The following is a 12555-nucleotide window of genomic DNA, read 5'->3' as shown; positions in this document are numbered from 1 at the left end:
TGAGGTACACGGGCCTCCCGCCGCTGTGGCCTCTCTCGTTGCGGAGCACAGGCCCCGGACGCGCAGGCCCAGCAGCCATGGCTCACGGGCCCAGCCGCTCCGCGGCATGCGGAATCTTCCCGGACCGGGGCACGAACCCGCGTCCCCTGCATCAGCAGGCGGACTCTCAACCACTGCGCCACCAGGGAAGCCCACAAACCTGTTTTTAATTGATTGATATTTAGAATCCGTAACTTTATTTCTGGATACAAAAAAAGAAGAATTTTGAGACGGTTCCTAAGGGGGCAATTCGTTTTCAGATCTTGTTCCACACTCCCTTTCTCCTCCGCCCTCCCACACCTCTTCAAATCTCGTTCCTTGGCTGGGAATTTCGCGAGATGTCGAGTTCTCATGAATTCTCCCGTGAACCACCGCTCTTCCTTTTCCGGTCAGCGGCCTGAGGTGAGTGTTTCTTCGGCTTCTCTTCCGAGTGGTGAATCCTCTGGTTATCGCTGCCATCCTGGCCTCGGCGGTGCCGATTTCGAGACCCTCGGGAGGAGGACTCTCACGGCGACTGATTTTATTCCTGGGAGCGGCGTTCTGTGCGGGGAGACGTGTCGGAGTCCCCCGCTTGGCGCCCCGGTGCTCTCGGGCCTCAGCGGGGCGCGATGGTTGGGAAGGGGGCTGGCCGGGGGTACAGGCAGGCTGTGGTGGTTCCCGACTCCGGAGGTCCAGTGTCTTCGCGGTGAGTGGTGGCTGCTAACGCAGCGCATTTGTGGCCGCATCGAGAGAAATTTGGGGGGGGGGATAAAGTCAAGTAGGGTCGAGGCTTTTATTCAGTGGCTGAACGTTAAGTGTTTCGAGTTCAGCGGCGCTTAATGCGAGTAATTGAAAGTGTGGAAAAAAGACTGGATTACGTGTGAAGTTGGGTGAGTAAAGGAGGTTTCTGTAGGGGGAGCCTGTAGAGGGTTGTAGTTGGGTCGAGTTCGTCCGAAGGATCCGGGCTTGGATTGAAACAGGCTGTGTTTTCTTCCAGAGGGTAAAAGGGATGATGTCCGTGTCACTAGGCTAGTGTCAGCACTGCTGTAGTCACTGGTAGTCCCACACGGGAAGAAACAGTGGATAGAAGGATGGCTGCGATGATGGCATTTCTTAGGACACCTTTGGATTAATCATGAAAACAACTACTCTCTGAGCAGCTGCGGGCAGCGTTTAGTACATAAACCGTGTAAGTTACTGTAAATGTGTTGACAGAATTATACTTGCTCGTTTCCAGGTGACCTCTAAAAATGGTTCGCTATTCACTTGACCCAGAAAATCCCACAAAATGTAAGTGAACACGAAACATTTTTTATTTTGGAGTAAGAGGCAACAAGATGCCCAGAATTAACCAAAACTTTTCTCTTTGGTATTTTTTAGCATGCAAGTCGAGAGGTTCAAATCTTCGTGTTCACTTTAAGGTAAGTGAATCATATTTATGCTCTAAAAGAGTTGTTTCACGAGTTCTAGTGAGTACTTTTTAACCATTCTAAAAAGGGAGCTGCAGTGATGCGTTTCTTAGGGCACCTTTGGATTTACCGTGAAAAATAAATCGGTTTTGAGCAGCCACCTTTGGGTCCGTGATCATCAGTATATAATGAGCACTTTGATTCAGGATTTGTGGAATTGGGTAAAACTGCTAGAGAACTGCTTGAGAACCTAGCGTACATATCAAGATATGGGACACGTAGTTGTAGTTCATAAGATGATGGAGAACGTATTAAAGTGAATAAACATGCTTAGGGTTCACTTTTTTCCACCTTCAAACCAAGCCTCCCTCGGCTCATAATCACAGATTTTTTTTCTTCAATGTATCAGCTCACGTCCTAATAATGGAAAGGTTTCGGCTGTTGATAAATGTTGACATGTTGAAAACGTTAGAATTTAATGTTTAAAATCTGTGATTTTTAAAACAATATATGGTGAACTCACAGCTTACATTATTTATATTTAGAACACTCGTGAAACAGCCCAGGCCATTAAGGGTATGCATATCCGAAAAGCCACCAAGTATCTGAAGGATGTCACTTTAAAGAAGCAGTGTGTGCCATTCCGTCGTTACAATGGTGGAGTTGGTAGGTGTGCCCAGGTGAGAATTCATAGTTGTCATTTAAAAAGACAAACTGTTAGAGAAGGTGATTGGAGGGAGTAAGAATGGCCAAGATCTGCCTTTAATCAGGCTCTTTCTGGTTGCTGTGATGACAGTCTTAGGACACCTTTGGATTAACCATGAAAAAAACCATCTTCTGAGCAACCTTGGTGTTGGTTAAAATAGACTCATCTTGTAACATTCATTTAAATGGGGGGAAGTGACGAATGGGCTCTCTGATTTTGTTTTTTAGGCCAAACAGTGGGGCTGGACGCAGGGTCGGTGGCCCAAAAAGAGTGCTGAATTTTTACTGCACATGCTCAAAAATGCAGAGAGTAATGCTGAACTTAAGGTACCCAAACCATAAATATGTATAAACCATGTATAAACCATGTAACTTGGATTGTTATTCAGTTAAAGTTGCTGTTGTCCAGATTTATTTCCTTGATTGTCTTGCTTTCTTAAGTAGCTAAATTCTCCATTAAAAGAATTCTCTAAAATCTCTACCTCCAGTTTCCAACAGACCAGAATTTTTGTCTAAAGCATTTCAGGAGCATGGTCTGCAGTTAGTTCAAGCTTAAGTCTTTAGAATTTCCCCCCCTATAATCCCAGTACATGCAAAAGAAACGCTTTTTTTTCCTTGAGTATTTTACCAAGGGTTTGTAAACTTTCTTGTGCCATGGACCTTTTTTATACTGTGGTTTGTGAATCCCTTCACAGGATATTTTTAAATACAATAAAATATGTACTATTCCAAAGGAACCAATGTGATTGCTGTAGTAATGATTAATGTGGTTTGTTGCCTACATTCATAGTTGAGAGACATTAAATTTCAGTTAGAAGTTAAAACAGCTTTGTTTAACTGAACAAAACCTGTGTCAACAAAACAGGTTTATCCATTTGAGGAATTATCCATTACCCTTTTGCATTTGGAAAACTGGGTCAGAACTGGAATTAATGTGGGTCTGTTTAGCTGTAGCCCTTCTAGCTGCTAAGCCTTGCTGTCAATATCCTGTTGATCATCAAGGCTTAGAAATAGACATAGACGCTACCAGATCCTATAACTCCACTCCTTTATGAATGCCACTTACAAACTTGGTGCGTTTAGCACGGAGTTTTGGTAGTTAGATTTACGGAAGGACCCTTTAGAATAAAGGTTAAAAAAACTGAACAAATATGCTATTTAAAGTCCTAAGGATTGCCTTTCAAATTATTTTTTTTAAGGCAGGGACTTGAATGATGCAGTTTGTGGTATTAAGATAAAGACGTTACCTGATTTTGTTCCAGGGCTTAGATGTAGATTCTCTGGTCATTGAGCATATCCAGGTGAACAAAGCCCCCAAGATGAGGCGCAGGACTTACAGAGCTCATGGTCGGATCAACCCATACATGAGCTCTCCGTGCCACATTGAGATGATCCTTACTGAAAAAGAACAGATTGTTCCTAAACCAGAAGAGGAGGTTGCCCAGAAGAAAAAGGTAAATTACTTAGTCTCTGCTCAGTTTCATTTGGTATGTTAGATTTGTGGTTGCTGTGATGACTGACTTAGGACACCTTTGGAATAACCATGAAAGGAGACTGTTCTGAGCAACCAGGAACCTCTTCTAACCATTTTATTTTGGCTTTCATGGGCCTCATTAGTTTCTTGATTAACAGTGAATAGTAACTTTGTATTGTTCATTCAGTATGTTAAAACTCTGTGATTATCTGCGTATGTCCCCACCTAGATGTCCAAAACTGGGCTCTCCTCCCTGCCCCCCAATAAGCTTGTTTTCAGTATATGATTACATTTAGTTCTTTAAGCCTGAAACCTGGGAGTGATTCTTCACACCTAACGGATTTGTCTTCTGTTGGTTTTATCATTAAATATTCTCCTCCAGCCTTGCTGCCACTTAGTCTTACCAGCCGGGCCCCCTGCCTGCAGTCTTGGTCTCTCCTGCTTACTACCCTGATGTCCTCCCGGCTGCCCTTCTCCCCGTACCACTTCTCTACGCCAAAGGACTTTATGTTGTTCCCTTTATGTTGACATTTCCGATTACTCTTTCATTGAGATACAACCTTCTGGAATCTTAATAGTGCTTTTTTCTTTTCCCCAGATATCCCAGAAGAAATTGAAGAAACAAAAACTTATGGCCCGGGAATAAATGCTGCAAAAAATAAATGCAAATAAAAGTAAAAGCAGAGTGTTGGTTGTCTTCATTAGTAAATCTATTTCAAGTGTCATCACAAAATGAAACAAATGAGTTTTCATAAAACATGCTGTTTTGCATCTTTTGGTGCTTTGCGTAAAATGGAATTAGAACATGGGGAAATTTCTGAATCTCTTCACCCACTTTATTGAGATTTAACACGCTGTACAGTCTTCAGTAGCATTTAGTATATTCAGTTATGCATCCATCAGCACAAGGAATTCTAGAGTTTTTCATGATCCCAAAGAGGAACCTTGGTAGTGGTTGGCTGTCACCTCCCCCCCAATCCAGTGCTGGGTGACTACTTAACCTAGTTCTGACTGTAGATTTGCCTATTCTGGACAATTCATATAAATGAAGTCAGTGTGACATTCCTCACTGGCTTTGACTTGCTTGACTTAGCATGATTTTTTCAGGGTTGTAGCATGTATCTGTGGTTCATAGCATTTGGGGCTTTTTTTCTTTTAGCTACTATTAGCGTTGCTGTGAACCATAAAAGTTCTTGTGTGGGCATATTTTCCTTTCACTTGGGTGTGTACCGAGAGTGGTATTGCAGGGTCATAAGGTGATTTTAATGAACATTGGAGGAATTGCAGGACTCCTACAGCAGAGCCGTTTACAGTGCGACCAGCAGTGTGTGAAAGTTCGAATTTCTTCCTCGCCTAGATTTCGCCGACTATAGCTGTCCTAGTGGGAGGAAAGTTGTATACCCATTTCTTGTAAAAATAACCGCTCAAAGCTGACGATGTTAATTTCCCTTGCTCTTGAATTTAAGACCCTTGTAGCAGGGTGAGTAGCTTAGCCACGACTGCGTTCGAAAATAGCCTAGTCATCACCGCAAGCTTCCCTGTTGGTGAGTCACCGGTACAGGCGCTTATCTTCTCCTGGGTCCGCGTCATAGACCTTCCACTGACCGGGCACTGGGGAGCACAGCGCTTCCGCCTCGCCCGCAAGCTCTAAGCTGACTGCGGGGCTGCGCCGGAAACCGCCCCCGTCCCCGCAGGGCGTCACCGTTACGTCGGGTGCGTCCTCAGGCTGACGCAGGCGCGCCTTTGTCGGTCCGTCTTGCGGTGCCCATTGGGTTGGCTGCGTCACGTCCCCCCGGCGACCCTCCCTCCGGAAGCGTGGACACGGCCACCGGGGCTTGGTGGCCGCGGGTGAGCGGGGCCTGGTGGGTCCGGGCTGCGGCCGGGGCTTCGGGGCGCTGCTCGTTCTCCTGCCCTCAAGGTACACCAGCGCCCCTGCCCTGTGCCTCCCCCTGCGTCGGTCTCCACCCCTTCCTGCCTCCGTCCGCCTCTCTTTGCCTCAGGATCCGCTCTCTGGCCTGCATTGTCGGTATCACTTTTTATCGTCGCCACCATTCGCTCGTACTCTCCCTTGTGTTTCAGTCCTTGCTTTTGACTTAGCCTGTCCCGCTCTCTTTTGTCTCCAGTGAAGTGATCCGCTGACTGGTTACTTAGAGGAAGTGGCGTTCCCCCGCCACAGCTGCTCTTGTTCTCATAGAGCCTCCGCCTTTTCCTGTTCCACTGTATTGGACTAAGTCGAATGCAAGAAATTCCTCTCCTCCACGTTTCAATCCATCTTTCTCGCTGTGTTGTATATTCGAGAATTGGCTTGGAGAGAGTAAATAAAATCATGATTTTATCAATTTATCTAGTCACCTTCTAGACCTTTATAAGCCATAATTATAACAAAAGTAATTAGTACTAATTGTTCTTGAGAATTCATTTAAAGCACAATTTCAAGTAGGTAAAAACCTGAATCTTTATGATGGAGGGATTGCCTGTCATCGTATTAGCGTAGTGCTCGGTAGCATTGCCAGTTGTTTTGAAGGGTTTAGTTGCATTTGAAAGTTTGGTAGAAGGATAACATGATCGTGTTTGGGGGAGAGAAAATGCAAGAGCACAGAGCTAGGAAACTGGTTTCAGCCAGTTCTAGTTACTTGTTACCTGCAGTGTGGACTTTGGACAGGTTACAACTTTTGGATGTGTTTGGGATTTGTTTTGTTTTTTTTCTTATGGTAGCAACATTTACGTAGTACTTAATATATGCAGTCACGGTTCTGAGCTTTGTATTCCTATTAATTTATCTCATCCACACTCCACCCCTGTGAGATCGGTACTATTATTGTCTTATTTTTACGCATGGGAGAATTAAGGCACAGTCTGGTTAAATAATTTGCCCAGGAACACTATCTAGAAAATGGTGAATGCAGGGCTCAAATCCAGGCAGCTGCCAGCCATCCTGTTTGATTATCATGCTATGGTACCTAAACCAGTAAGAAGTCTTTTCAGATCAGATTCTAAATGTCTAGTAGCCAAAAATCATGATTTCTTGAAAAATGCTGAAAAAGACTCTTGCTCGTTTGGCTTATTTTGATCAGAGGATATATTCTTTAAAATTTTGGAACAAAATATTTTGACAAATTCTAAAATTATTTTAATTTGTCTAGGGGACTGTTTTAAAGACTCCAGTTATGAATCCCTTATAAAATAGTTGGTCATTCCCTGATACACATTTACATTTTTATTTGTTTACAGCTCTTGTAATTCATTTCAAAGCCACATTCAGATTGGATTATGTATACCACTCTTCACTTGTGTTGTGAATCATTTTAAATTGCCTGAGTGTAGCAGTACTTACTCATTTACCACTAAATACTACTTACCTTACAATATTTGAAAATAAGTTTAACATGCTGAGTTATTAGCCTTATGCACTGTTCTGAAGTTTCTTAGTTTTTAAAGCCTTTGCTAAGGGATTAAAAATTCTTGTAAATTTAAGAGGTCTTCGGTTTAATTGTGTGTTATGGAAGTAATATTGGCTCTTTTTCAAGAAATTGCTGATCTGGAGAATTCCAAGTTGACTTCTACTTATCAAGGAAATTTAGGTGTTAATTTTTGGAAATGGACAATTGACTTATACCAATAATACTAAATAAAACTTTTATTATTCAATACCCCTTTATTGCCATTAAAAAGAAAAAGCAAATCTGTCAAGGGAGAGGTGTTGGCTGGGAAAGGCCAGCCAGTATGCAGCCTAGAGGTCTTCCAAAGTGATATCTTAGTGAGTTCCATATTACAAGATTTGCCCTTAGCATTGTTCAGTCCCTGGAGATGATTAGGCCCTGGGAGTTAATTCACACTTAACTGGCGTATGTCAAAATTACCAAATTCCTTAATGTTTTTGTGCCTCCTTTTCTTTATCTGTAAATGGAAATGCCAGGGTACCCAACCTCACTGGGTGTTTTGAGGATTAAATGAGTTGATACGTGTAAAGGGCTTAACTGCCTAGCACCCCGCAAATGATGGTGTCATTCCTTTATCATCAAATTTATGGTTGTGGAGCAGTGATTGGAGAGGTTTGGAGGCAGGCACCTCACTATTATTTTCAGGTCTACCACCTGTTATTCCTTTACCTTGTAGATAGCAGCATTTTTATTTAATAGACTTGCTTTAAGCTAATACCTGTAGTGTGATTTAAGTTTTTCCTTCAGTGTAGAAATAGTCTTTTCATATATCTTAATCTAGGTAAATTCCTTCAGTCATTACTCTATGATGATCTAATTTGTTCTTTCTTCTTGTTAATCAACAGTTGAGGATCTCAAGCCTGGGACAATGGTGTGCATTCCTTGCATTGTCATTCCAGTTCTGCTCTGGGTCTACAAAAAGTTCCTGGAACCATATATATACCCTCTGATTTCCCCCTTTGTTAGTTGTATGTGGCCTAGGAAAGCTATACGAGAATCCAATGATAAAAACAAAGGCAAAATAGACTGTAAGGTAAGAACACTAAAATGCCTTGAATAAGGGGGCGTGGGGATGCAGGATGAAATACTTGGCTTTTGGAAAGGCAAGTTCTTCCAACCAGAAGTTTCATTAATGTGTCTAAATTTCCTTCTTTTTTAAAATAGAGGTTTTGGATTTTTATTTGTAATTAATGTTTGCTTTAAACTAAGGTTTTAAACTAGTCCTCTGATTTATGCATTTGCTTCTTGCTTTATGGCCAAGATAATAACCAGTATTTCCTGAGTGGTAAATAGTTAATAAATAACAAGAGATGATTCTAAAATAAGCCAAGTTTCACTGACTGATAACTTTGATAAGAAATTTAATTGGTAGGATCATAGAGGTTTGTTTTTTTTTAACAAAATGGAGTTATTTTTTAAAATGAGTATTTAGACAACTCTGTTGTCTTTAGTGTTGGTGATTGTTAAATACAACTTTGTGTTCAACTGCACAAATTTAGCCATCCTGCACATTTCTAGAAGTAGTTTTTTCATTCTGAAGTTATTGTCTGTTTTTAAAGAGAATGTCTCTTAAAATGTATGTCTGTTTGTTGTAATAATATCTAAAGTGGTTTTTCATTTTAGGGTGCAGACGTAAATGGATTACCGACAAGAGGACCAACAGAAATCTCTGACGAAAAGAAAGACTAAAGTGATGGTCCCAAAGGATCTCATTGTTTGAAAACTGGATCTGATAGTATGAAGCACCTTCTTTGTACTTGTCTCTGATGTTTTTCCCTGAAACCAGAATTTGAGTTAGTTTAGATATTTACCTGACACTAATCAGGAAATACCTGGTATTTGTATTTAAAATGTAGCTAGTTATATTTAATGACCTCATTCCTGAGTTCCTTTTTCATTAAAGTAGCTTTCATTTCTTTTATTGCAGTTTTAAAAATAAGAATAAAGAAAAGGTTTGTGCCAGTAGACACTGTTACTAAATCAGTCCCTAAAAATCCTTGGGCCTCTAGCTTTTATTCAGTCTCTTCAAATTTGAGGAGTATAATTTTACTGTGAAAGAGTGCAGTGAGACTGTGCAGTGAAATGAAAGGTAGTTTTTGGAGATGATAAGGACTTGAAACATAAAGATGTAGTTACTGTCTCACTCAATGGAGCAGCTTATCTGTGAGAGTAGTCATTACTGTTTATTGCTCTGAGGAAGATAGACTAGACAGGGAAATGGGGTAACCTCTCTGAAAAATGGAACATCTTTTACATAGATGGCTAATGTATATTATAAAATTTAAATTTTTGTCGCATTCCTTCTGTTCCTACGAAAGTATTAAATATTCAGTTTAGCTTGTTGTTCTTTTTTCTTTTAAAATATAAATACTTAAAAGTAAGATTTTTTAAACCACATCAGAAATCAGGATTGTAACAGTGTGATGGCATCTGGATAGTTATGGGGCAGCGATATTTTTTTTCTTCTTTTTTTTTAAAGTTTAGATTGTATCAGTTATTTTGTTCCATAATAAGACACCAAAATTCGTGATTTTCAGCAACAGTGATGTGACTGGACAGTTATTTGCTGGTCTGGGCCTCTCCACATGATCTTTCATCCCCAGACCTCTTCATTTTAGTGTAAGGATCTATAAATATTCAAAGACGATGAGACATATCTTTATAGAATATTTATTTTCACTGAAGCAAGGAGAAGTTAGAAAGGACTCCCCGCCTTGGGTCCCCAGTGAAGTTCTGGGTCCTAACTGAGGCTCTGTTAAGCTGTGTCTGGTCAAGTCATTGATCCACCTTGAACTTCCTTTGATATAAATGTGTTTCAGCTTTTCTGCCCCAGCCTACCTGAGGGATAAGATAAATTCTCATTAGCAACTAAATCCAGTTGATTAGTTTGTTTTTTAAGGTATTAAAACTATATTATGAAAATAGCAGATGTTCATAGTAGAACAATGCAAGGGCAGCTTAAATGAAAAGTTAATGTTCTTTCTCTACTCTCATTCCTTTGTTCTAGCTCCACAGATGTAACCACTATTAGCTTTTTGTATAGCCTTCTAGCAACTTTCTTAAAATATATCATTTTTTAAAAATCAAATAAGGTCTATAATGTCCTTACTCCCATAGTCCCCAAGGGCTTTACTCATTCAGCTGTTGCTTTTGTTTAGGATTTATCTTCATATTTTAAGTGATACATGTATACTGCAGTTTTTGGAGCCATCAACTTTAAACATTATTGACTTCTTGCCATGGTTGAGATATAGCTGTTTTACACTGTGGTCCCTCTGCTTCTCCCACACATCCTCCAGATATGTTTTTTTTTTTTTTTTTTGCGGTACGCGGGCCTCTCACTGTTGTGGCCTCTCCGGTTGCGGAGCACAAGCTCCGGACGTGCCGGCTCAGTGACCATGGCTCACGGGCCCAGCCGCTCCGCGGCATGTGGGATCTTCCTGGACCGGGGCACGAACCCGTGTCCCCTGCATCGGCAGGCGGACTCTCAACCACTGCACCACCAGGGAAGCCCTCCAGATATGTTTTTGTAAATTTTGGTTAAGTCATTGATCAGTGTATATATCATTATGCGTGCTCCAGATGTTTTCCATTCGCCCCTCCAAATCTCTGCTCCCTCACCCTACTCTCCTGCTCAAGAAAGCTGTATGCACTACATCAACAGGCTTCCTATGACCTCTGGGAGCTGTTGGTTTGGCCAGTGGTATCTGCAGCAGGAGATGGGAGGGAGTGAAGGAAAGAGTGAGGTCAGGTTATTTATTCCCTCGGCTCCTTCCCATCAAGGTCTCTTCAGGTCAGATGCGTTCCTCAGCCAGAAGTCACTGTACCTCATGGTGACCAATTCCACATGACCCCTTTCAGTTTCCACTAATGTCTCCCCTTCCTCGTCTTTTTGGGCCTAGGGTTGATGGCATCTTACTACTGGCTTTGGGACACTGCTTTATCCTGAGCGTACCATCTGCTTCTTGCTGGACACTGACAGGATGAGCAGGTGACTTGCTGCTGTGAGTGTAGTGCGACTGAGTTTCCCTTCACTTAGAGCATTGCTTGCCTGCAGTTACTCATTACCTTTTTCCCCCGTACAGTTCCTCCATTGACTAGTTGTTGCCCAGGCCCGAGGCACAGTGGCAGTCCTTGGAACTTTTCTACACCACTCCTGTGTTGGATCTCTTGTTCCCTGGATCCCATATCTTCCTCTGTTGGTTCACTCCTTCATTTTTCCTGTAGCATACGAGTTTTTCTAAGTCAGTACTCTTAAAAAGTTGAGATGGATAATTTTGAAAAGTGATCCCCCAGGTCACTCCAGTTCATTTAAACCTACCTTCCTGAGAATCACTGGTCTTCTAAGGCCTTTTCTGCTTCTAGCAGTCTCCCACTAGAGCACTGGTTCCCAATCTTGTATTTTCACATACTAGTAAAAAAATATTTTTAAAAAAGTTGAGGGGGCTGCTACACTGTTACCAACTTTTTATTTTGCCAAGCGGGAATATATTAAAAGGCTGTGGCTTATTATCACTATTATTTCATAAAAGAAGACATTTTGACACCAAAAGAGTGAAGAGGAACATGGGAATAAAGGATAATAGTAGCCCATTAGTGTGAATACGTTTATAAAAGATATCTTTGTTTTCGTGAGAAATTCACAATTTTGTCCATATTTTTCTTTTTCTTTTGTTTTTTGTCAAAAGCTTTTTCTGCATCTATTGAGATGATCATATGGTTTTTATTCTTCAATTTGTTAATATGGTGTATCACATTGATTGTGTATATTGAAGAATCCTTGCATCCCTGGGATAAATCCCACTTGATTATGGTGTATGGTCCTTTTAATGTGTTGTTGGATTCTGTTTGCTAGTATTTTGTTGAGGATTTTTGCATCTATATTCATCAGTGATATTGGTCTTTAATTTTCTTTTTTTGTAGTTTCTTTTGTCTGGTTTTGGTATCAGGGTGATGGTGGCCTCATAGAATGAGTTTGGGAGTGTTCCTTCCTCCACAATTTTCTGGAAGAGTTTGAGAAGGATGGGTGTTAGCTCTTCTCTAAGTGTTTGGTAGAATTCACCTGTGAAGCCATGTGGTCCTGGACTTTTGTTTGTTGGGAGATTTTTAATCACAGTTTCAATTTCATTGCTTGTGTTTGGTCTGTTCATATTTTCTATTTCTTCCTGGTTCAGTCTTGGAAGATTATACCTTTCTAAGAATTTGTCCGTTTCTTCCAGGTTGTCCATTTTATTGGCATAGAGTTGCTCATAGTAGTCTCTTAGGATGCTTTGTATTTCTGCGGTGTCTGTTGTAACTTCTCCTTTTTCATTTCTAATTTTATTGATGTGAGTCCTCTCCCTCTTTTTCTTGATGAGTCTGGCTAATGGTTTATCAATTTTGTTTCTCTTCTCAAAGAACCAGCTTTTAGTTTTATTGATCTTTGCTATTGTTTTCTCTGTTTCTCTTTCATTTATTTCTGCTCTGATCTTTTTGATTTCTTTCCTTCTGCTAACTTTGGGTTTTGTTT

General features: G+C 41.1%; 2 protein-coding genes across 2 annotated transcripts; both read left to right on the top strand.

Annotated features, from left to right (window-relative positions):
* Positions 1-480: 480 nt before the first annotated feature.
* On the top strand, positions 481-4286 carry RPL17 (ribosomal protein L17). Its single transcript, XM_082640984.1, has 7 exons — positions 481-724; positions 1256-1308; positions 1399-1439; positions 1973-2107; positions 2361-2459; positions 3395-3586; positions 4205-4286. The coding sequence occupies exons 2-7, from the start codon at positions 1269-1271 to the stop codon at positions 4250-4252; spliced, it is 555 nt and encodes a 184-aa protein (XP_082497110.1). The 5' UTR covers positions 481-724; positions 1256-1268; the 3' UTR covers positions 4253-4286.
* A 1045-nt stretch (positions 4287-5331) lies between these two features.
* On the top strand, positions 5332-9382 carry LOC309814825 (UPF0729 protein C18orf32 homolog). The gene is made up of 3 exons (XM_082640985.1): positions 5332-5524; positions 7892-8079; positions 8670-9382. The coding sequence occupies exons 2-3, from the start codon at positions 7915-7917 to the stop codon at positions 8733-8735; spliced, it is 231 nt and encodes a 76-aa protein (XP_082497111.1). The 5' UTR covers positions 5332-5524; positions 7892-7914; the 3' UTR covers positions 8736-9382.
* Positions 9383-12555: the final 3173 nt, after the last annotated feature.

The sequence above is a fragment of the Mesoplodon mirus genome (genome assembly GCF_964341445.2).
Source record: "Mesoplodon mirus genome assembly, chromosome: 13".
In the NCBI taxonomy this organism is placed as follows: domain Eukaryota; kingdom Metazoa; phylum Chordata; class Mammalia; order Artiodactyla; family Ziphiidae; genus Mesoplodon; species Mesoplodon mirus.
This window is presented reverse-complemented; position numbering and strand designations above follow the sequence as displayed.

Bases quoted from the DNA above. Each gene is read 5' to 3' on its own strand.
- RPL17 (XM_082640984.1), top strand. From the start codon at position 1,269: ATGGTTCGCTATTCACTTGACCCAGAAAATCCCACAAAAT. The intron at 1,440-1,972 runs GTAAGTGAATCA...ATTTATATTTAG, and splicing joins ATCTTCGTGTTCACTTTAAG to AACACTCGTGAAACAGCCCA. The intron at 3,587-4,204 runs GTAAATTACTTA...TCTTTTCCCCAG, and splicing joins AGGTTGCCCAGAAGAAAAAG to ATATCCCAGAAGAAATTGAA.
- LOC309814825 (XM_082640985.1), top strand. From the start codon at position 7,915: ATGGTGTGCATTCCTTGCATTGTCATTCCAGTTCTGCTCTGGGTCTAC. The intron at 8,080-8,669 runs GTAAGAACACTA...TTTTCATTTTAG, and splicing joins AAGGCAAAATAGACTGTAAG to GGTGCAGACGTAAATGGATT.